Genomic DNA, 24,936 nt, shown 5'->3' on the forward strand with positions numbered 1-24,936 from the left:
TGAAGCAGTGCATGTTTAGGGATTAATGAAGAAACATCCATACTTATAAGCAAACATCCCAACCTTATATTATCACCTCCAGACTGCAAAAGCACCTACTGGGTTATACTCTACTCAGTGCCAGTAAAACAAAACGGGGTATCCTGGGTGGTTCAATCGGTTGGGTGCCCGATTTTGGCTCAGGGCATGTTCTCGCTGTATGTGGGTTCGAGCCCCACGTTGGGCCCTGTGCTGACAGCGCAGTCTGGAGCCTGCTTTGGTTCTATGTCTCCCCCTCTCTCTGCCCCTCCCCCACTCACGCTCTGTCTCTCTCTCTCTCTCTCTCTCTCTCTCTCAAAAATAAACATACATAATTAAAAAAAATTAAAACAAATCAAAAAATCCCCACAAAACTAGAATACTGTCCACCATGGATGATCTTTCTAACTTTCAAGAGCTTACAATTCAACTCAATTAATGCAAAGATATGTGGAAAAACTTAGAAAATAACCTCTGTCAAAAGAGCAAACATAGCTTTTGTTTTACTTCCCTCTTGTAAGAAATAAATAACTGTGCAGGTTTATGATGGACAGTGGTCAATATGGAGAGATAACTAAAGGTGTTTTAGGATGCTCTTATTCCCCAGTGTGCCACTGTAACAAGATTTCTCTGCCTTTTTGTATTTTCTACATAGAATGAACGTGACGAAGTTCCCTTTAGCCCTTAGTTTTCTCTCTGTCTTAGCTTGTAAAACTTTGCTGGAAGAGAGTCTAACATCTCATTATAACAATATCAGTCTTGGGTACTACTCCATTCCAGCCACAGACTATGCCACACACACACACACACACACACACACACACACAGGCAACTTATCCAAGGTGAGACCTCTCTTGCTTTCATCAAAAGGAGTAATTCCTCTGTCCAGCACTATTGACTAGTGCTCTGGGACATCAAAATACCAAAACCCAAGACACCAATAAGCAGCTTCTTGTTTACTTTTAATTAAAAAACAAATCAAGCTTTAATTTATATATGTTTTACACAGATAAACCAATACATATTATACAAATGAATAAAGAGCAGTCTCACTTAGAAGACCTGATCTTTTTTTCCAGTTCAGTCAGATAAAAAACAGCCTATGGATGAATAAGTAAGTTTGGATGCTTTTTATCATTTAAAAAGGCAATGTTTTACCTTGAGTTGCAATGTAGTGGCTTGGTCTCTGGTAGCCCTAAAATAGGAGAAGAAATTGGTTATCATTTTACATCAGTATCAGAAATAAATGAATGAAGGCATAAAAAGATGAAGACAACCACCTGTTAAGATTAAGTTATAGTAAAAAGTCCAGAAATGAGTAGTGAACTCATAGTTCACTTCTCAAACCTAGGTTATCTGAAAGGTAAACATAAAACAAAAATTAAATGTTTTAAGGGCTCAGATTAGAATATATATTGCATAATTGAGTTTTGTTTGCTAAGGAATAACCTCATAGATATTGTTTGGTTTTACTAAAATGTTTATGCCTTCATGTTAATCTTTAGTCATTCATTCCTGGCAAATCGTGTTCAAAAATATTAATTCTCATCTTATCATCCAAAAGTACAACACACTGCATTACAAATGGACAACGACATATTAGAACCATAAAAAAATAACAGAACATTCCAATGTTAGAGCTGGACAATGCATGTGTGCATTAAGTCAAAGTCCTGCTGAGATACTTTTGAGAATATTCCTGTACTATAATATGTTCAGGAATCTGCCAAAACTATTTTGTGTGTGTTGATAATATACACACACATAATTACAGGTACACACATATATAGGGAAAAAAGAGTTTTAAATAAAATGCATCGTATCCTGAACAAAAAGTTTAGCACTTTTTTTTATTTTTAGTGTGCCGAGAGATTTAGGTGCTTAAACATTTAATACGATTCCAACAAAGAAATTATTCCTGATAAGAAATAAGTTGTTAGTTGCTCTCGATATGAATTCCAGTACATCATGATTAGCAAAACTGTTAATGGTACAATAGAGTTAAGCTTCGAATTTGTTTTGTATTTATCAAAGGACTTTAGCGAAAGCCTGTGGTACAATTTGTCCACATATTGGTGTGGGCAACTCGATGCACATATAAATGCACGTAAACTGAGATCCCCAATCTAAAACTTAATAGGTGGAGAATCATACTGCTGCAAATTTGGAAGTTTTCTATTTCCTCTTACACCAAATAGTATGAGTTTTCACGGAAAATTTTTTCCCAAGCTTTATAAAGCATTCATCTCCCGTTTTTCATGAAAAATTTACCAAAGAAGACTCTTTTAAGTATAATAAACTAACGGGAAAGGGAACATAATGGAATTGTGTAGTAATCAGCCAAAATACACTGGGGTCTTAGCAAAAAGACTGGATAACAACACAGTCTCATTTAGAACACACAGTTTTACCATATGTACCATAAAGTAGTATTATAACAAGGCTCCAGTGTATATGTCTTGGCAGAAAACCAAGGTTAAACAGAATAGATAGTACCAAGTACAAATTTGTTAGAAAATGGTTGAATTTTTTATTCTAAAGAGTGGACCATTAGCTTCACTTTCTCTTTTGAGATGTCTGATAAATTTAAAATATTAACTGAGAGTAAATTGATGTTCAGAATGTTAACCAGTATACTCAGAGACTATATGTAATAAAACTAATTAGTTCAAATATATAAATAATGACAATTCGCAAAATAACTGTAAAACATGAACTTAATAAATATGACAAATGTCATTTCCTGTTTATGGAAATTAGAAAATGTTGGGGCCTAATTTTCATATCTTTTATATAACTCTAAATGTATACTACATGTATGCTGCAATATTTGATACTTCCAACTTTTGCCTTATAATTAATGCATGTTTTGAACTGGTTAATCTCAGCACACCTAGGTATGAATTATTGAAAAAATGGCTGAAGTTTCAGGAGTGCTTAATATTTGCTAGGCATTGTGCTGAGTGTTCAATGCATTACTTTATTTCTTATAACAAATTGATGAGATTAGTACTATTATTATTATCCCCATAGTAAAGATGAGGAAATTGAGGCACAGAGAAATGAAATAACATTCGCAAGATTTCCAGCATGATTCTGACCCATGAAATAAGAATAAAGGGCCTGTCCTTCTTCTATGTAATGTAGCATCATGGCTTCTTTGACAATATTTTATCTTTTATTTGGTAATTACTTTCTATTAAATAGACAATTTGCATGTAGATGCTTGTAACCCAAATGTAACAGTGGAACGTATGCTCAAAACAAACTTTTTGATTTGCATGATTCGATATATATGTGTGATATGTGTATTTTACAAATGCAATTTAGTAATTATTTTGCCTAAGCAATTTTAATACTTTATAAGCCAATACCACACACCACAAAATAGTCTTCCTACCCATTTTTAACATCAGAAGTCGAATGTAAGAAGTAAAATTTCAGAATCACTAATACACATCATACTATCCAGCTTCTCACATGTTTGGGGAGGGGTAAGAATAAAAGCCAGAAACAGAAATCATCAACAAATAAAACTCGAGTACATAATAACTTGTCAAAAGCTAAAAATGGTCCTGTTTTTCTAAACATAGAAAAGGGAAGGAGGTAAAATAGATCTTCACACATGTAAAGGAGTTACAAAAAAAATGACATAGATATACTGTATGAGGCTAATTAGGTGAAGCATGCAGAGATAACTAGGATTAAGCATTAGTAATAACTGTAATTAAGAATAGTTATATTAAGTATTTATAATAGGGTGCTGTTATTTACATATAGTGGTACTTACATCCCTGTACAGCCAAATCTACAGCCCAAACCAAAGTCAGGTGTGAAAGAAAGCACAACAACGTCAGTAAGTACTAGGACGTAGAACAAGGAAAAGTGTACAGTTTGTTCTTTATTTTAAAAAGCTAGCAATCACTTTATAGGTAATAACAAGCAAAAAGATTCACATATATAAGCCAACAAATTGGGCACACTAAACTATAAAAATACTTACATCTATGTAGTTGGCATTAATGTAATCTGAAGAAGGATCATCTTCAACAGGTTGCAGAATTACTCTGGAGTGGTCATCTAAAATTTTTAAATAATAACACCACAAAGAAAATTATTTTAAATAATAAAATAATAAATACAAAACAAAATATTCAATTCCCCCTCTGTGCTGAGACAATGATGTTGGTAGAGACTTAAAATAATTCAGTGGTTGGTAATAGCTTATCCATAATATGCTATGATTCAAATTTCCTTAAAGAAATGCAAGAACTTTAATGAACTCATTAGTTATTTTGGTATTCTGTTAATAAAGCTTCACTGACTAGCATTTTCACACTTAGGAAGTTTTTAGGGAACGTGCTAATGTCTTTCTGATGAATCATCCTTTGAGGCTTGGATTTGTCTGTAAGAACTGAACTAGCTTTAACTTCTAATTTTGCTTTCTAGACATGGTTTTAGAGGGGTGGGATCCTTTCCTACTGCACTTTAGAGCAGGTGAGCCACAGAACTAGAGTGAATTTTGAATCCCTGCTCTCAACTTCTTAGTTCTTGAGGGTCAAGATTGAATTCTGATGTATTCAGAAGCTATTTTAAAATAATTTAAATTGAGAATTGAATGGTCTAAGTAAATCATTAGCTGGTTACAAACTAAAGTATGTTACTTTCCTTACTGTTCTGTGGTTTCATATGATAACTAATTTATTGATCCCATGTATACCTCTTGAAGACTTAATGAGGAATTAGTCCCTAATGATAAATAACATAGCAACAGGAGTTCAGACACTGGCTCCAAGAAAAAATAAAGGTTATGTGGAAAGAATAACACTCCCACCTTGAATAGTTTTGGTAGAGGTTGTTATAACAATTTATCACTGAAAAGACCTTTCTTTTTCATTGTTTTGATATTCTCAGCTGTCAATAACACCCCGACGCATAAGTGTGCAAACATAAAATCAAGTGGCATGTTATCTCCACTGGGTGAAAAGTCTGTCAATTTAATTAATGAAGATGATGACAATTTTAGAGCCACTGCCAATAGGCAATGCTGTTTTAATATTAAATAGATTGTAAACAGATGTGCCACCCTCTGGGATTCTCTTAAAGTTTAAAACCACATAAGGAGGAACTGCAACCTATTACTTATCTTCCACACACAATATTTACATTTACCAAGAATTGTATGAGAACTTACATGCTATAATGTTTCCATATCGATTTTTTGCTCTATTTTGATCTTTTTTAGCTACATCCCAAGATGCTGACTGTCCTTCAAAGAAGCTCTGGAAAAAAAAAAGAAGAAGAAAGTAACAAGAAGACTGAATTTAACTCCTTTTCTTGAATCGGGTTTTTCTGTTCTGATGACCAAAATAGTAAAAGCCACTTTCCTCAGGGAGGAAGGAAGTCCTAGAGCAGTAAATAAGTTCTCTTTTCAGACCTCAAACTTGTTTGTTGGCCTCTTACTTGTTCATCTTGGATGGGACTGAGTTCAAAAGGAGGACAAAAAACAACTTGAGGAAATAAAGGATCTAGAAACTATTTCAAATTTAAGATCGCTACGACTCTGAGACATGGAAGCAGAGAAAGCATCAAAACTTTAAAACTACTTTTAATGAGTATCTTTCAAATGTTTTTCTTTTAGCATTTATAGCAGGAAAAAGAAAACCTGTTTTCCCCTATAATTATTCATTAAATCATGTGCAATACATCACATTTCAGTTTCTTTGAAGATCATGAAAAGGACTGAGTCTGTACAACAAGGGACCATATGAAAATTAAAAAGAGTCACCATATCCAAGAATCTTGGAACAGATGAATTTGCTGATTGGTTTAATTACCATATGCAGCAATTTAAAATATGGGTATAGATTTCTTTTTGCAGTAAAGCTTAAACTTTGCTCAACACAGGAAATGGGGTCTTCAAAGAGTCAACGGTTTTTGAAGTGAGGTACGCAGGAATACACATAAAATGAAGAAAAAAAAAACACCCCAGCTCTGGCAGAATATTATAATTCCTTACACTATTTTGTTGCCACAGCCAAGTGTTTCTGGTATATGTCTAAAACCAACTTTCAAAATTCAAAGCTAATTTTATTCACAACTCAGGTATACAAGCAATCAGTCAATAAAATACGGAGCTTTGAAGATTCTTCATGAAGTTGAGTGTATTTTGGATGGTCTTTCAAGGTCAAATACTGCTTGGATACTTTCACTTTAAATATGTGTATATGGTGGTATGTATATGGTGATGGAGGAACTTCCTTCTATGCCCCAGACTGATACTTCTTAGTAAGTGAAGAGTGGCAAAAGAACTTTTTCCTTTTTGCTATGTTTATTGAGATGTTAAGGTTAAATCATTTCCTGTGCAGTAAAAATCCCGGTCTTCTGGATTGAGCAGGAAGGGGAAATAAAGTTGGAAGAAGAATTTCCCACATCCTTCTTTTGGCTTCCTAATATTGCCTGGATTTGCAGTGCTCTGTCTTTCTACGCAGCCACTCTCAACCAACAATGCACCAAGAAAACTAAGAGTGACAAGTAGGACAAAGATTAACCCCATTTCTCAACAGAGGGTCAATACGCAAAGAGGCAGAGAAGGACCTACTGCTTACGTCATTCAAATGGCAGAATCTGTAATGATACAGTGGAATTCAAAGTATCCTGTTACAGATCTTTCAGTGGGGAAATATAGGGTCTAAAAAGTAGTTTTTAAATAGCAAGAATAAAATTCTGGAATCGAACATTTAAGAATTTTTCAAGTGAATTCAGACTCAGATATATCCCCAGAAATTGCCCTTTCTTTCAATTCCATCTCCGCCCACTCCCCATATACACATTTGAGTATATGCTCATGGACTCAAGATTAGAGAGTCTACAGAGTGTTCCACTCCTTGTTATGTTAAAGGGAATGAAAAGTGTTAAATTCCACTATTATGATTAGAAATAAGATGTAGCATAGTATTGAAACTTTCACCTCGTATTCCTCTTTGAACCCATAGCTGTCTGATGTCTTCATGAGATTAATGTGCTGCAATAAGTCGGCAACCCTGATGGCTGGGTGCAGCTGACCCGTCTGGTAAGGGGATTCTGTCCCCTCACAGAGGTAGCGAGGTACATCTAGAAGACGACTGGACTCAGCTGTAGCACTGTGGTTCTCATCTGGCATTTTTCAGATTCCAAAAGATTAAAAAAAAGACAAAGTTATCTTGTTTAATACGTATCTATGCAAAGAAAATTGTAAGAACTTAAGATTTTTCTGATATCAGGAAGAAGAAAAAGAAATATAGCATAGATCTGGGGCAGCTTCCCTATACAGACAAAGTCTTTTATATCAGCTCAAGGTATGAGGTCAGAGCATATTATGCTTATATCACCACGATAACAGATGCTGTGAGATGTAGAGACATCTGATCCACTTTTAGAAAGTCTAAGTGGGAGATCTGGCTGAGTTCTTCCTTTTTCATGTATCTGTAGTCATAGCAGCATAGGGTAGGACCAGAAGATCAAGGTGTCAATTGGAGAGGTGTTTTCATTGTTGAGTAAACTGAACAAACTCCTTCCCAACAACATCCCAACCTCACTCATGGACCCAGTCTAAGCAACCTATCCCCATAGGACTGCTGTCCTTAGTCTTGTGGGCCTACTATGCCACCTGGGGCTACTTAGAATGGTACACTCCAGACTGGGAAACATGAGCATTCTAGAGAATCATCCCTGGGGCCCACTATGCCTGCTAGCCAGCTTATATGTGCATTTAGTCTTAGTCTCTACTCTTTTGGTTTATTGTTATGGTTACTGTTTTGATTGTAAATATATTTTGACTTTTCTGCCCACCAAGTGAAAGAAACGGGGTTGTATCTTTGGGGCAAAATGTGTAGGTAGTTCCTGTGGAATTCTTCCCTGGCCCATCCAGGCTGAGCTACAAAGCTCCTTCTTTATGTTTCCATGGCCTCCTCATGTACATGTCATTTCACTTACTCTATATTTCAATCATTTGTTTACTGACCTTTTTTTTTTTTTTTTTTTTTTTTACTAAATTCTGAATGCTTAAAGTATAGAGACAGAGTCATATTTTTCTTTTTATTTCTGCTGACTGCTGCAAAGCAGTCATTCAATAAATATTTCAGTGAATGAATCAATTAAAATAAACAGAATCCCTTACCACCCACGTTTAAGTGTAGGCCCCATCCCAATTGTGTCATTAGCTTAACATGAAACTTTTAACTCTCTTTGTCATAAGGAAGAAATGAACAAGAACATTATACCTATGAAGTATAAATATTATTTTAATGACCACAGCACTAATCATTACAATGAGTAAAAGCATGCTTATATTTATCACATTTAAACTTACCACTTTCAAAAAAAAAACAAAACAAATGTTTTAAGGGGTGTTACTTTGGAAAGCATTATACTGCCATATTCATTAACAGAAGAGAAAGTACACTCTTAGGGGAACTTTTGTTTTTAATGATAATGCATACTGTAGAGAACGATATTTAATTAACAGTGAAACATATTTCAAGGGCTGGTACATTTGCCTGTTCTATCACCAACTCTACAAATAGGATATGGCAAAAAATGAATTGTTGTCCCCATGATAAACATTTTTTCTTCCTGGAGAAGGGAAAAAAAAGAACCCCACAATCAGATCTGTGTGCTTCTACAATTTAGTTTGATTGCATTTATTTCACTTTCCCTTGTTAGGCTGAATGCCTTTTTTTTTTTTTTTTTTTTTTTTTTTTTTTGCATTTACTTCTAAAAATATCACATTGAATCCCAAAAACCCCTGGTGGATTCTTTTGTGACCTAACCACCCAACTGAATTAATCTCTTTTAACCCAGGCTTTGCCCACCCTCTTCACACAAACATTTGCTAACAAACATGATTCGTGAGTTTCCTCTTCTTCCTATGAGGCTACACTCGGTTGATCTATCTTTGCTAAAATATTAGAATCAATAGATTAACATAGACATTAACATAAAAATTAAATTCAGAAGCCACTGATTTGGGCACTATCACAGAATATACAGCTTAGGATGACAGCTTAGGACAGACAATGTTGGAAAGGGAAAATGCAATCACCCAAGCTGGGATACGGTAGCCTGGGCTGTGTGGAGCAGTACCAGAGCTCGTATCATTACTGCTGGGGCAGCGGAATATTTACAATTATCACAGGCTCAGTGAGAAATGAAGAAGTCACCCATATTCCAAATCTTCCATGATTTGTCCAATATAAAATAGACAGTGCCTTTTGTTTTGCATTAAGCTTTCACACATTAATACAATGAGCAGTATTCATTAAAATAATCACATATGAATTATTAATCTCAATACATTTTCCACCTCATTACACCACCTAATAATGACACTGGTATGAGAGTACATGTTCTAATCATTATCCTTATTACATATTTGAGAAAAATAACTTCAAATATCTCCTTGATGGAAAGCTTTCTAGAATTCTTTGTGATATACTTACCGGTTATAGGGACTTTAACCCAATGAAGCAGTAAAACACAAAAAAGCAAAAATATGAATCAATATGAAAAGATTCTAAGTGCCTTTAAAATCAGTAAGTAGGTATTAATATCAAGCAATATTTGAAGTGATTTCAAAAATTGCTTTACAAATACAAAATCAAGTGGATGTAAAATAACTGTAAATACCATGATTCCAAGAATGATGAAAATGCAACAAATCATTTCTAAATCTGATATGATTAATGAGATTTAGCTTTTAAAGAATATTTAAAAAAACCAGCTTGACTTTCAAACTGAAATAAATGCATAACAACTGTTCATATGAATAGATTTTATGACTATAATGTTAACTCTAGCCTTCCTTAAACATACATATCTCTTCTCACAGGGCAAATTACTATAATAATCTTTTAAACTTTATAGTTTGTAAAACTCACATATATTATTTCATTGTCTCCTTACAAAACTGTGAATAAGTTTTCAGATGGGAAAGCACAGACATAGGTATTTTCATAGGTTCATATTGTGAGTTCCCAAGAGAAGCATGATTTGGACCTGATTCAACATTTTCTTAAAATATTACTGTAATGGAATTTTAACATTTAGGTAACTAATTTTTCCTCAGTGGGTTTTTAATATTTTAACTGAATTTTACTTATTAATTTGACGGTGACAGCATTCTACAGCATTTTGCTCAACAGAAGATGACATTTGCAGAGGCATTTGGTGCCATCCCAATGATCATGGTTCCTGGTCCCTCCTTACTTGATAGGGCTACCCCTTGGGATGAATTCCCCAGTTCACTTCCCTGCCATTATTGGTGTGGACATCAAAAGGGGAGTACAGTCAGAGAAAGAGAACATTGACTTTCAGATTTTTTTAGAATATATATTTTTTATAGTATAAAATTATAAGTTTAATAATAATTATTTTAGTAAAAAGGAAGTGTATTTCACTTAACTGAATTAATTGTATTGTTCCAAAATATTTTACAAATGTAATTAAATGTGGAATACATGGATAATAAAAACATGCATAAAACGTAAGATAAAGTTTTATGCTTGCAAGAAACTTAAATTTTTATATTTAATGAGAGAATTGGAAGCTTTTAAGATACATTTATCTGGCAATTTCCATATTTCTTTGGTTAAATCTTTAATATTAGAAACACTAGGATAAAACTGATATAGAAATTGTTAACATATAAGCAAGCTGGTCATGAATCATGGGTGCATAATTAGTCAAGGAACAGAGTACAAATTGAAATGAAACTCATTCCATTCTTAAATATACAGTTGATTAAACATTAATTTTACATTTGCAAAGGCCTTATTCATCACTAGCAACATCACTTGTCTTAGATGTTGTATAGTGGTAAACCTTGGCTTATTCTCAATTTCTTGAAGGATAACACATCATGTAAGCTGCATATATAGAATGCAAAACTCCACATGAATATTATAGCAACTTTACCTGCATTTATAAATTCTTAATAAAGGCAAAACTAAAGCGAATGCACACATTTTTAATGTTCACTTGGAAATGTGTTCTTTAGTTGCTATAAACTTAGGGGGATTGAGAAAAATCTCTGCGTCAAGTAGATTTTTATATATAAACTAATTACTCAGGTAGCACTGGCTCCTGAGATGTGTGGATTTGGGACCTTTCTACTAACCTGCATATATATACATCAGTCATATATTGAGAACCACTGGACTTTTGCTCCAAATCTAACAGAACCAAGAATTCAAAAATACATAGTTTCTAAAAAGCATCTTACTTATTTGAAATCCACTAAATCTGACTGGGTTGACCACAGTTGCTTTCTTGGATAAGATCAGGACTTAATTTTCAAAATCAAGCTGCTTCCTACCCTGTGGATAATTACTGTGTAGACAAAGCTATAACTCATGCAAGGATGTGTGATCCATGCAAGAAAGAATGATAAAGAATTAGGGCCTCACCTAACACAGCAGTCGGCACAAGTGGATCATTGGGCACTGTAGGAAAACAAAGCTCATGAAGGAATATATTGCCCTAAAGTTGTATTTTACATTTTCCTTTAAAATGGATTTATGCTTTCTTAAGAAATATAACTATTCATCTTTCTTTGATTATTGTAACCTGCAAAGGTAAAATTCTCTTTTTCAACTTGGGTTACCTCAAAACACCAGGAAAGGTGCCACTGTAATTAAAGTGCAGTATTCTGTTCGATTTTAAAAGCCAGGAAGATTCAACTTGACATTATAAAGATAATAAAATGGGGAGGGGGACCCATTGAAATCTATCAAGTGCAAGGTACTTAGAGAAATAATGATCTCAGATTCATTCCAAATATTTTTTTTTCAGTTAACTGTAAGAAATAGATTTAATCCTTTCTCCAGGTTCATAAGTGGGTTTGAACCGTTACACGGCTGAATTCAAGCTTCCTAATAAAGTACGAACAGAGACAATAGGTAGAAAAGTTTGGGGAACAAAAATGCTTCCAAAGCCTTTTAGATTAATTACTAAATCAAGTGGTCAGAGAGACAGTACATCTATATTTTCAGCAAAGTTAACTTATGTTCTTCTTTATCATTTATCTTATAGTGAAATAAAAAATGAAATTGATCAAGAAGGCCCTATGACGATTAAAATTAATTCCAAAGGGCCTCATACAGCATTATAGCAACGAATTTGGTGGCAATATAGATCAAGGAACATGAGGGGATGTTTTTAGGGCCAATGATTACTGAAAATTTTCACCAAGCTGAACATTTCCCAGAATATTCTTTATCGCTTTCTCTCCTTCTGGCTGCTTCCTCCATTTCTGTTGTACTTTTTCTCACTATTCAAAAGGTGATGTGTTGAATTCGAAGTGATTTAAGGAGCTTCAAAATCATTTACTAAAATTGTAAGGAAGACGGGCACCTGGGTGGGTCAGTTGGTTAAGCCTCTGACTCTTGGTTTCAGCTCAGGCCTTGATCTCGTGGTTCGTGAGTTGGGGGACAGTGCGGAGCCTGCTTGGGATCTCTTTCTCCCTTTCTCGCTGCCCCTCCCCCGCTTGCTCTCTCTGTCTCTCTCGAAATAAATAAATAAACTTAAGAAAACTGTAATGAAGAACTTACATCTTGGACTGAAATTATGCTGGTCCATGAACGTGATGGAAAGCGGGTCTTCTGCATGCAGGGTGCTCTGATCAGCGTAACTTCGGTCCATGGCGTTCACCATGTGAGTCATCTCCTGTCGGGTGTTGCCCATAACATCTTTGCGTTTTTTAGCAAGCTTGCTGCCAAGGCAAATACAAAAGGGAAACCCCAGTGTGAGGCTTGGAGGCCAGTTGACACCAGTGGCAAGTAGTTCAGGAGGATCCAGGGATAAGTAGACAAAGATGTAGTTTGGAATCTCTAAATTTCCTAACTTCAGGAATTAGGTTTAATAGTCAAACAACATCTGCCGGTAGCTGTAATATTGTCATCTGGATACTTCAACATTCAAGCGGTCAACTGAAACCTTTCATTTCTTGTATCTTAAAATAGTCATTAATTATAACTATGCTTTATTGAAGCCACAAATAAATACTTCCTTAGTAGAACTGTTCAAGGAAAATTTAAGATAAAGCCAAGTTTTGGTTTTCCTCTTGGGTAATTAATTCTTTTGATCACCTTTTAGAAGTTCTTCTGGGGAATAACATGACGATTTTTTTAAGTTTATTTTACTCTAGTCCCCCAATTAAAATAGACAAAGAAATCCCATTCTTCATTCTCTGTTTTATTACTTGGTAAAAATGCAACATGTGTAGCATTTACATATTTAGTAGCATATTTATAACATCAATCAAAACTTAATCGGGAGAACTGTAGAATTAACCACTGCTACATTTAATGCAAATACACATACATGTGGGAAAATTATACACTGTATAAGAAAAGTGCCCTGAGAAAAGTTTGGCAAATACAATGTTGACATAGTATACAGATGATCATAATCTTGAGTCACAGCCATGGTCAAATCCTAAAGATGTGTTTTAGAAGCACATGGCAGGGTATTAACTGAAGATGTGCCTTATAAATGCAGTAGGGCAAATGACTTAGGGGATTTAGAAATCAGTGGAGTTAGACTTTTGAGCTCCTCAAATACTGACATCTTTATCTTATATATCAAGGATGTGAAATACATTCTGGTTCTTTGCGAATGTTACACATAAAACATGCAATAAAAAGCTATTAAAGGTATATAAAACATTTATATCACATTAACAAGGCAATTTATATATAATATAAATAAAGGCACTCTAAAAGCTTGTAGTAGCCAGATTATATTTATGGCAGCAGTTTATGTACCTTGGAAATATTCCTTCGTTGTTTGAAGAATGCCTTTTCTCAGCTAGGTTATTAACTAGGACATATTCTTCTGATGCTCATTAGTATCTGTACTAGAGGAAATATACTACAAATACTTTTTAAAGGCTCATTTAATGGTTGTGTTTATGTTCAAGGGCTTCTCCTTTACAAAATAAATGTAGCAATTTGAGAGCTCCTCCAGATTATAGTACTTGGCCTCGGAGAATATGTCCCAACACACCCAATATATGGATACAACAGATCCAACACTTGAATAAGATGGTCATAAACTAGGCGTTAGGATGCAAGTGATGTTAACTTCTTTAAAAGAAGTAATAATAATGGTAATGACAGTACTAGAAATAAGACAACAATGACAAAAGCATAACAAGAACTACCACCACCACCACCATCATTTATTAGTGATATCTGACGTATTCATTGAAAGAGCCATTGTCCTTTTTCTAGGCTATAGGGTAGAAACCCTGCAAAATCTTACAGATATTAGACAGGTAGTACAAATGAGTGCTGCTGCCAGGGCTGTCTGGAAGGGTGGGGACTGTGGAGAACTGGAAAGCCATTTAGGGGGCAACTTGCCTAAGTGATTATTGGCATTTGATCCCAATTTTCTGATTTTAAAATTATTTTCAAAGACAAGTCATGAATCTGAATATTTATGTTAAATTTCCTGATTTTCTCAAGTGGTTCAATTTTTTGAAACCATGGATAGGGAAAATTAAACATCAGCAGGTCCTATTTTGGTCTATAGATTTTACTTTCCAAACTTACCTGTAGACCACCATATAAGGTATTTGTTCTTTGACCTACAATATTCTTTTACCTCTAGAAGAATAGAATAGAATAGAATGAATAGAATAGAATAGAAAGAATAGAATAGAATAGAATAGAATAGAATAGAATAGAAAGAAGCTATTCTGTCTCACTGCATCAGGGAGGCTTCTCTGATCTCAATACAACCTGTCTCAGGTTAGGTTTCCCTGTTAGGTTATTTTTATAACACCATGTTTTCTGACTATAACAACGCTCATCATGTATCAGTGCAAATGCCCTTTTAATTGTTTCCCCACTGTGTATTCCACGGAGGGAAGGACCATTACTGCTAACATGTACAGCAGTCTCTGGCACATAGCAGGCACTCAGTAAATGCTTATTGAATGGATGAAATAGGACTGTTATATGCTTGGCACTTTTCGTTTGTTAACTCAATTAATTCTCAGATCAACCCACTGATTCTAATTGTATAGATGAGTTTATTGAGATTCAGACAAGTTAAATAACTTGCCCACGGTTATATATCTAATAAGCAGTGAAGAATAATCTGGTTTCAAAGCCTACGCTGTCACACTATATCCAGTTGCTGACATTTTTTTTTTAAATTCCACATTACAAAGTGCACCATAATATGAAGAAGTGTCTACTTGGCTCTAGGAGTTAAACATTAGTTGTTACAAATTTGAGAAGAAGAATGTGAATATAGCACAAACGTTTTGCCACTTAAAAGTGTTTCAAACAGTAAAAACAAAACAATTTAAGAAATAACTTCCAATCTTTGTTTCTTGGGCAAGAAGAATGAATTCATTCCTCAAAAATTTTGAGATTGAACTTTATAAAAATAACATAACTGGAAATGTGGATTAAAAATAATGTTAAAAATTTGAGGATGGGTACTTCAAACCAATTAGAAAAGACAGGTTGAAACTTTGAGGCTTTCGTTTAAAACACATATAATTATATATATTTTGTGATTAAGGAAAAATAAGAAAAATTAATTTGTCAAATGCACAACAAAAGTTTTCATGGCAATGAAAGACTTTTCAGATTCACAAGCCTCTGTTAGATGACAAATTATGGGGGCATTTGACCTTTGTTAATATCTGCCAGCCATGCATTCTCAACTTGGTCTTTATACCTTAACCCTCACAACAACCCTGTGAGGTAGGCTTTAATTCAGGTTATTACAAAACAAAAATAACATTAGAGTTAAGGGTTTTGATCATGAGTGACAGTCACTATGATGATGCCAATGAATGTTAGCTAAATATCACAACTGGTTTTCTTTTAAATTGTATTCCAATTTATTTATTTACTTTTATTTAAAAATTCTCTGATTCAGGTTGGGTATGTTTATATTAGATATGTTTAAATTTTTTTTTTCAACATTTTTAATTTATTTTGGGACAGAGAGAGACAGAGCATGAACGGGGGAGGGGCAGAGAGAGAGGGAGACACAGAATCGGAAACAGGCTCCAGGCTCCGAGCCATCAGCCCAGAGCCTGACGCGGGGCTCGAACTCACGGACCGCGAGATCGTGACCTGGCTGAAGTCGGACGCTTAACCGACTGCGCCACCCAGGCGCCCCTATATTAGATATGTTTAGATTTAGATTAGGTATGTTTAAGCAGTTTTTAAAATCATATATCTGTGACATTTTTCAAATTATGATTGATACGGCCAATTGTCCTAAGTATTATAGTAATAATAGGACCATAACCTACTATATAGCCTAGCATACAGAAATGTTATCCATCCACTAAAAAGGCAATTCCATTCTAACATTACGGATACATCAATGGTTAATGGTAAGCTTACTGACATTCTCATAAATACTTACTGATTCTTATGTTTCATGATTTGTCTCCCTCTGAACAACCAACATTTTATATATAAATATAAATATAAGTATAAATATAAATATAGTGCACTTCAGGACAGTTAAGCAATTCATTTTACAACTACTTGAGTTTGACAGATGTGCAAATGACTTTCATTATCCAAGCAGCCAACAGCATAAACTTCTGCAGGTGGATATATGGGTGGGCTATAAAAGAGGAAAAGTGCTCCATAATTGTATGAAATGGTACAGTTAATTACCTTTGGCTTCATCAAACATGATTTAACAAGGATATTATGATTCATCACAATAAGCTAAGAGCACTGTTAGTTTACCCCTGCTTGTTTCAGCAGATTATAAGAAGCCAAGCGTTTGTAATATTTAAAATATTGGCAGACCTCTGTTATAGAGTCACTTAAAAAACATCGAGACGCTTAAAAAATTTTATCGTAAAACTTACTTAAATTTGTCTAGTAAAATAAATACTGTCAGATAAATGCCCCCAAACATACTTAATCACAATTCTTAAGCCTTAAAAGTTGGTGAATCAACTGTCGATCAGGCAATGTCCAAGAATACTTTTGACATCATTCCTTCAGATTGGATGAATACCCTGGCTTCTAAGGTAATAAACTGAAGGTGAAGAGAAATAGAGTGAAATATTCTCTGTCTTCACTCAAACTAACATTCCATACTTAAGTACAGTTGCTGAGCTAAGTGTTTGGAAGATAAAAAGGAAATACATGGACACTTTGGTATATTTTGTGTAGGATGACAGGGTTCTTTTTGGTCTTGGTTTTACAAAATCATTGTCCTGTTTAAGTTATAATAAATGAACTCGATTTTTCTTTTCTAAGAAGATGTTTTGTTTCTTTGTCATTGCAACATTATCACTTTATCCATTTGTTTTTATAAGAGCATACTGCTTGCCTAGATGACCAGATCAAAGGTCTTCTGAAAGTTATAGCCCATCCTGGATTCCTGGAAATGTGGAGAGAGATGTTATCACAGTCGGACCTGACCTGATTTGCAGTATGAGGTATCATGTTTATAAGATACAGGTTTGACTTAAGTAAATACATGATGTTTTGGGCTTTAGTCTAAAACTACTAGCGGAAAATTATAAATAAAAGTAGCTGAACATACAGAAATACAATATCCCTTTTTAAAAAGATTAACAAAATAAGTTAATGGATAAACTTTATAGTTTTAGAGTCCAGAAAATATCACCCAAATCACAAACAGTTAAAATTGTTTTGTTCTTGTTTTTTTTTGAAAAGGGATACTGCATCTTTAACACAGGTAAAGTTGTATATCACCCATTTTCTACTTACAGGTAGTAGGAGTAAGAATAGTAGCTCCTCCTGGCAAGCAAATCACAGACAGTGGAAAAAGAGAAGCAATGGTGAATGAAAAGCGTGACTCTGTCACATTCAATAAAGCAGAAAAATGTGCGTTAAAAAATAAAATAAAATAAAATAAAATAAAAGTCATGTTTTTTTTGGTTTGCATTTCCATTTGCTCATGCATTTGTTAGATATTTTTTTGCCATGCAATTAGACAGATAAGCAATAGAAAATAAAATTTAAATACATAATTTGGAAAAAAATAGCATGCTGATATTTCTCTTGCTGCCAGAAAAAGTTTAAATTAAATGGATTGTGTATTTCAACATGCAGTTAAGCATACTATTATCCATTACCATCGAAAAGCCATGATAGATGGAATAGCTGTGTATAGAACTTGTACACTAATTTGACTAGTTTTCTTGAGATACAAAATGTAAATATCTATTAGGTTCATATAGAATATATGCAGAGTGACATCTAGATTTCTAAACAAGTGATTATATCTTAATGGTACAGAGGTACATACATATATTATGTGAATATACATATGCCCCATACACTATATATACACAAAGATATTTCCACAGTAGATGTATGTGATCACGATATCATACACAAACATTTACTGTATTGAAACATAATTTCAAGTTTATGTTGGGAATTAATAATGTGTTCATGCTGCACATTTAAAATATAATACAAAACCAATGGAAAAAATGGCATACATTTGGAAATAATTCAACAGCGTTTAAAAAAAAATGACATTGCGTTTTGAAAGATGCACTATCCCTTTTCTTAGCCTAAAAACTTACTTTATATATACCCTCAGCTGTAGAATTTTACTAAATTAAATTCCAAACCATATCTTTACACAAAACCCAAAAATACATAGAACTTTTTTTTTTCAACATGAGAAATATACCTATGTAGATTATTCCCAGTGAGGGATAAAGTCTTGAGAAACTTAATTTCCCATAAAAATAAAGATCATAAAAGACTAAAAATAGTTGCTTTTCCATTATTTTGTTATAAATTTGTGGATTAAAAGGGAAACATTATATACTAGAATTGATTAAGCTTTGATGCTATGCAATACTGTTATAAAATCTATGTGTAGGTGTAAGAAACATATTTGTGATTAAATCATACATGATACATGTGAGACATACTACATATGAGTGAAAGTCATTACAAAGTTGCTTAGATAAGGGATTCAAGTAATTTAGTTATGATATTTATCAGAAGGAAATAGATCTAAATACGTAACTTGGTCTATCTATAAAGTTGCACTTTTCCTAGTCATGAAGGTAGTGGTGAGGAAGAGAAACAAAAGGCCTGGCATACTTTCTATCAAAAGACAATCAATTAATGCATAATTATGAAAACTCAAACATTAAGCATTTTAATAGAGAGGCCATCCATTTAAAATATGAACCAGAAAAAGAATTTGTTACATTATGCAATTTTAGACAGTTGTCAGAGCATTTTACCCACACAAGTATAATCGTGCTTAGAGGTTATTTTGGTATACTTTAAGAAATGTATGTTTCAATTTTTTTTATTGTTGTTGTAATTTATGAAACAGAGGGCCATGGATAAGGAAGGCTACAATAACAAATAAGTGTTGAATAATAACAAATAAAACCAATAAGTTCAACCCAATTCTAACTGAGTGAGGACATAATCAGAGGCCAATTTCATGCTCTCATTTCTGATCCGAAGGGACTGGAATAGTTGCAATCCTGAAGCAGAGTTTAGTTAACTCTCCAAATATAAATTTAAACTAAATAGAGACATAAGATCTGAAGGTTACAATCAGTCATTTTATTGGTCTTGATTGGCAAATTTGTATTACTGAAATACTTAAGTATTCCTGTCTCAAATATGATGTATTCTCCAACCACAGAGGTAGACAACAGCAAAAAGAGAAAGCACTGTTAGGGAAAGCACGTATGGAGCTAATTTAACACAAAACACTATAATGCATACCTAATGTTTCTAATGCAGCTGTGTCTTCTCCAACATATATATCTCCAGGGGATAATTGTAAAGAGGCAATACATTAAAATAAACTCTGATGGAACGATTAAACATGTAGTAGGAGTCTTATCTATATTGCTAATGATTTATTTTGAGTACAAAGCAATCCGAATAGTCTATGATTTAATGTAATGTAAGCAGTATCATTTAATACTCAATATAATTCATAAATTGCAAACACTTCTATACACAAAACTACTTTAGGACTGTACTGTGCATGTAAAGACTTGTTTACAAGTCCTCCCAAATTGAAGTATTATCTGAAACATATGATTGGAAAGACATGAGAGTCGTATCAGTTTCTAAGACGATGCCTTACAGACAATGACATTTTATAGAATGGAAAGAAGGTCAAATTGTAAAGACTGTATACTTTGAAATGGTTTTCAGCAGGAGTATACTTTAATCTCCCGAACAGAGTTCAGTTTAAATTCCAGTAGGTCTTAATATCTTCATATAATTCCAGAAGATGGCGATATTGGTTGATATTGTATAAAAGACTAATGCTCAATTAAAAAAAAAAAAAAAAAACTCTTCATACTAAAGTGCTGAAATATTTAGTCAGTGAATATTTAATATACAATTTCACAAAACAATGTTTAGATTCTTCTCATATATTACTTGTAGCCAACACTTAGAAAAACAGAGTAAGAGTACAAAATAATTCAGACCATAACTCAAGTATCATAATAAATACTTTTCCCATTCTTAGCAAATAAGATTTCAAAATATAAGGTAAATGACTATCTCAAATGTCTCTGCATTTGAGAAATTTAAATTCATACGTTAATTTCAAAGTTAACTTGACAAGAAGGATACGTTTAAGTGCAAAATTAAACTGCAAAGAACCAATAAGAATTTAACAAGCAGGAGAAATAGACTCAGATGCTGGCAACATGGTCAAAATTCAATTCATCTTCTTGTTTGCTCTATTTTAAAAGAGCTTAAGGAAATAAAAAAGTATTTGAAAGCTAGTGACATAAACGGTAGGTTAATGGGACAGAACAAAATCAGTCCTTACCTTTTTTTTACAATGAGTATGACAACTAGGAGGAGGAGGATGAACACCAGAATTCCAGCACTAATTCCTGCTATTTTCACCACTCTGTCTGTCTGCTTGGCTGGGTCTGGAATCACTTCTGGTTCTTCTGTTGCTGCTGCTAAATGAATTTAAAAAATAAGTTACTGAAAGCAGCTAATTATCCCAGAGATGAAAATTAGTGCTGGCCAAAAATTACTACAAAAAGACAACTTGTTTATTTTCTTTGAATAAAAATAACCTGGATATATAAATACAGAAGCGTGCTAAACTACGGCATAAGGGATTTAGGATCGAGATAAGGAGAAAGCCTCCTGAATAGGGGTTTTGTTAACACATGAAAATAAAACAAAACCTAGCAATAATTATCAAAGGGAATGGTACTATTTTTTCTCCAAATGTCCTTAAAAGTCAGACGCCAAGATTTTTAGCCAGTAGTACATGCAAAGAGATGGGGTCAGATTTAGGGATTCATTTGTTTGCTGGCTCACTCAGCAAACACTTCTTTAAAATTTTTTTTTTTCAACGTTTTTAATTTATTTTTGGGACAGAGAGAGACAGAGCATGAACGGGGGAGGGGCAGAGAGAGAGGGAGACACAGAATCGGAAACAGGCTCCAGGCTCCGAGCCATCAGCCCAGAGCCTGACGCGGGGCTCAAACTCACGGACCGCGAGATCGTGACCTGGCTGAAGTCGGACGCTTAACCGACTGCGCCACCCAGGCGCCCCTCACTCAGCAAACACTTCTGAACTCAAGAGCATGGTGCTGTGTTTGGCACCTGTCAATTGCACTTGTCTGGGACACAAGGGGTTGGGTTAAATAATGCTTTGTCTAACGGGTAGAAGAAGTGTCAGTTTATGATTTAATATATAAGATTTGAAAGGAATACGTGGTTTGCAAGAAAAGAAAAACAAATACATCAAGGAATATTTCATATTCTCTTTAAAAATAAAACCCAGAGGGGCGCCTGGGTGGCGCAGTCGGTTAAGCATCCTACTTCAGCCAGGTCACGATCTCGCGGTCTGTGAGTTCGAGCCCCGCGTCAGGCTCTGGGCTGATGGCTCGGAGCCTGGAGCCTGTTTCCGATTCTGTGTCTCCCTCTCTCTCTGCCCCTCCCCCGTTCATGCTCTGTCTCTCTCTGTCCCAAAAATAAATAAAAAACGTTGAAAAAAAAATTAAAAAAAAAAAACAAAACCCAGAAAATAAACTTGGGAAACAGAACTTTGAAAAGATAAAGTTGTTTTATTATTATTTAAAAATTCTTTGTATCCTCTAACTTTCCCTCTTTCTCAAAGCCCATATACACACAGTAAAAAGTATACACCTGGGGCTCCTGGGTGGCTCAGTCGGTTGAGAGTCTGACTCTTGATTTTGGCTCAGGTCATGGTCTCACAGTTCATGATATCAAGCCCCATGTTGGGCTCTGCACTGACAGTGCGGAGCCTGCTTGGGATTCTCTCTGTCTCCCTCTCTCTGCCCCTCCCCTGCTCACATGGGCTCTCTTTCCATCTCTCTCAAAAATAAAAATAAGCACTGAAAAAGGTATATACACCTTAGTCAACTTACAAGCTCCATTAACCCTCTGAAGATATTTTCACCTTATTAACCTCGAAAACTTACATTTTGCAGATAGTAAATCTGAGGCTTAGAGACAAGGATAGATTATAAATGGGATAAGCACAGTGACAAAATCTAACACATTTATCTTCTAAAACATCATTTCTCAATGTTTCCAGATTCAGGGCCCCTCCTGCTAAGAATCTTTGTGTCAGGAGTATGGCTGACTTGTAGGATTAGGCACATTTGGGAAATTGCCTTAAAGCATCCACCACAGTATGAGGAGACCGTGGCTGAATGAACAAATGAACCCCTAAATCTAACCTCATATATATTTTTTAAATATTTATTTAGTTTTGAAAGAGAGAGAAAGACAGAGTGTGAGCAGGGGAGGGGCAGTGAGAGAGGGAGAGAGAATCCGAAGCAGGCTCCAGGCTCCGAGCCGTCAGCAAAGATCCCCACACGAGGCTCGAACTCACAGACCAAACTCATAAACCGCTAGATCATGACCTGAGCCGAAGCCGGACGCTCAACCAACTGAGCCACCCAGGCACCCCTAACCTCATATCTTTCCAATGGATAATTTACAAATTCCTTTTTATTTTTTTTATTTATTTATTTTTTTTAATTTATTTTTTGGGACAGAGAGAGACAGAGCATGAACGGGGGAGGGGCAGAGAGAGAGGGAGACACAGAATGGGAAACAGGCTCCAGGCTCCGAGCCATCAGCCCAGAGCCTGACGCGGGGCTCGAACTCACGGACCGCGAGATCGTGACCTGGCTGAAGTCGGACGCTTAACCGACTGCGCCACCCAGGCGCCCCAACAAATTCCTTTTTAAACATTAGGTATATGTCTATATTTCAATTCTTCCTTCTTTAGCGTTTCTGTGCTGGCTTCTGCACCCCTCCCTGCGCTTTTGCTCCGGGTTCTGCATCTAAATATCTGCTCCAGATTCTCAACCAGCCACCCCCAAAGTTCCTCCCCAAAAGAGACAGATAAAAGGCTGCTAATTGTTAATTTTTCCAAGTAGGAAATTAAAGAGAACTAACATATCTGATATCAAAGTCATTTCATAAAATGGTAAGTTAAAGTAAAACCAGTAGAAAACATAGTTTGAAGAAAAGTGTTAGAGAAAGTTAACTTTGTAAAACAATTCCCTATAACTGTCTTAATTTATCTTATTTCAATTGGGTAGGATAAAACTTCCCTATAGACCAGTATTTGATAACTCTTATTCTCAAATAGGAAAGGCAAGCCTTCAGGTTGTTTCTTCTGGAAAGCAAGGGAGTTTTCCTTTTTGACTTGACACTTTCATGTATCCAGGCTTCAGGAAATTTCCAATCTTATTAATTATGTATAGAAGCAGTTCAATGCTTACCACATTTCAACTACACATTATAGTTCAAGTCATCAAAGTACTTATTAAATATACTGGATACCTCTTCTTTCCCGAGAACAATTTTAGAGGTACGTACATAGCAGTGTATATGAAATCAGGTGGCATATATTTCAAAGTTGGATATAAAGCTAAAGAGAATATATCCTGTTTGTAATTCTCAATGGCATTGAAAAGTTCCTGCTTCAAACAGACAGAATGTTTGATGTAGAAATCCCTAGAAAAGACTTTAGTGCATGCAACAAATCATCATTATTCAGTAATCAGTGCTTACTCTTAATAGGTTCTAGGTTACACTTGGCTTTCAGAGGGTAACGATAATGATTGCTTTGTGATCTGACCAATCTCACAGAATTAAATGTTTTTGAAACCCTTGAAAGATCGGTTCCTGTTCCATGAGTTAAATATATATTTAATACACTATTTTAATTTGACAAAACACATATTATTATGGGATACTTTTCTATAGATATCATGCCGTAAGTAGTATATATTTCATAAAAATCTTCAGAACTGCTAAGCCCGCCAGACAACCTTCAGAAGATACACACACAGGTGCAAATATAAACTATGATCATAGAGTATGAACAGTCAGCCTTAACACTAGCTGGGTTTAGAAATTAAATAATAAAAATGACATAAAAGTGAGTGGTAAATAATTTCAAATTCAGAGACTGAAGAGTTTTTTAAGAGTCTTATTAAATAATGTAGATTTGCTGATGAATTAACCTAAACATATTTCCAGAAACAAAAAGCCAAATCTAAAAGTACATTTCTGACCAAAGATGCTGTTAACTTTGCAAGTGTATTCAGGGTGCAAAGTAGTGAACCTTTTATAACTTATTATGTAAAACAGTGTTACTACTTTAAAGTCATAGTCTACAGACATGTCTTTGTTAAATACTGGACTCCAATTAATTTTTCCCAAGCAGTTATAAAAAACCCCACCAAGTTCATTCATTTAGATGAAGCAAGGGTGCTTGTCTGTCATGATTACAACTCTTGTGCAGACTTGTTCATCAATGCTTCAACATCATTATTAAACCTGAGTATAGAAGGCTAATCAAATTCTCCAGGAACATATGATTTGGTGGCTATTT

At 34.7% G+C, this 24,936-nt stretch overlaps 1 protein-coding gene across 12 annotated transcripts in view; it reads right to left on the reverse strand.

Moving 5' to 3' along the window:
• Nucleotides 1-24,936, reverse strand: part of PTPRK (protein tyrosine phosphatase receptor type K) — a 566,426-nt gene that overhangs the window by 22,548 nt on the left and 518,942 nt on the right. The window contains exons 14-24 of one of the 12 annotated variants that reach the window (XM_058735205.1): nucleotides 20,863-20,998; nucleotides 19,791-19,832; nucleotides 17,787-17,816; nucleotides 12,606-12,766; nucleotides 11,463-11,498; nucleotides 9,498-9,509; nucleotides 6,989-7,173; nucleotides 5,213-5,300; nucleotides 4,022-4,098; nucleotides 3,809-3,826; nucleotides 1,177-1,213 (exon numbers count right to left, since the gene is read on the reverse strand). In XM_058735205.1, coding sequence (XP_058591188.1) covers nucleotides 1,177-1,213; nucleotides 3,809-3,826; nucleotides 4,022-4,098; nucleotides 5,213-5,300; nucleotides 6,989-7,173; nucleotides 9,498-9,509; nucleotides 11,463-11,498; nucleotides 12,606-12,766; nucleotides 17,787-17,816; nucleotides 19,791-19,832; nucleotides 20,863-20,998 — 822 coding nt within the window. Of the gene's footprint in view, nucleotides 1-1,176; nucleotides 1,214-3,808; nucleotides 3,827-4,021; nucleotides 4,099-5,212; nucleotides 5,301-6,988; nucleotides 7,174-8,036; nucleotides 8,632-9,497; nucleotides 9,510-11,462; nucleotides 11,499-12,605; nucleotides 12,767-17,786; nucleotides 17,817-19,790; nucleotides 19,833-20,862; nucleotides 21,002-24,936 lie in introns of those variants that run through there. The other 11 variants (XM_058735204.1, XM_058735208.1, XM_058735206.1 and 8 more) reach the window with 11 other exon arrangements.

Source organism: Neofelis nebulosa, chromosome 6 (assembly GCF_028018385.1).
Source record: "Neofelis nebulosa isolate mNeoNeb1 chromosome 6, mNeoNeb1.pri, whole genome shotgun sequence".
In the NCBI taxonomy this organism is placed as follows: domain Eukaryota; kingdom Metazoa; phylum Chordata; class Mammalia; order Carnivora; family Felidae; genus Neofelis; species Neofelis nebulosa.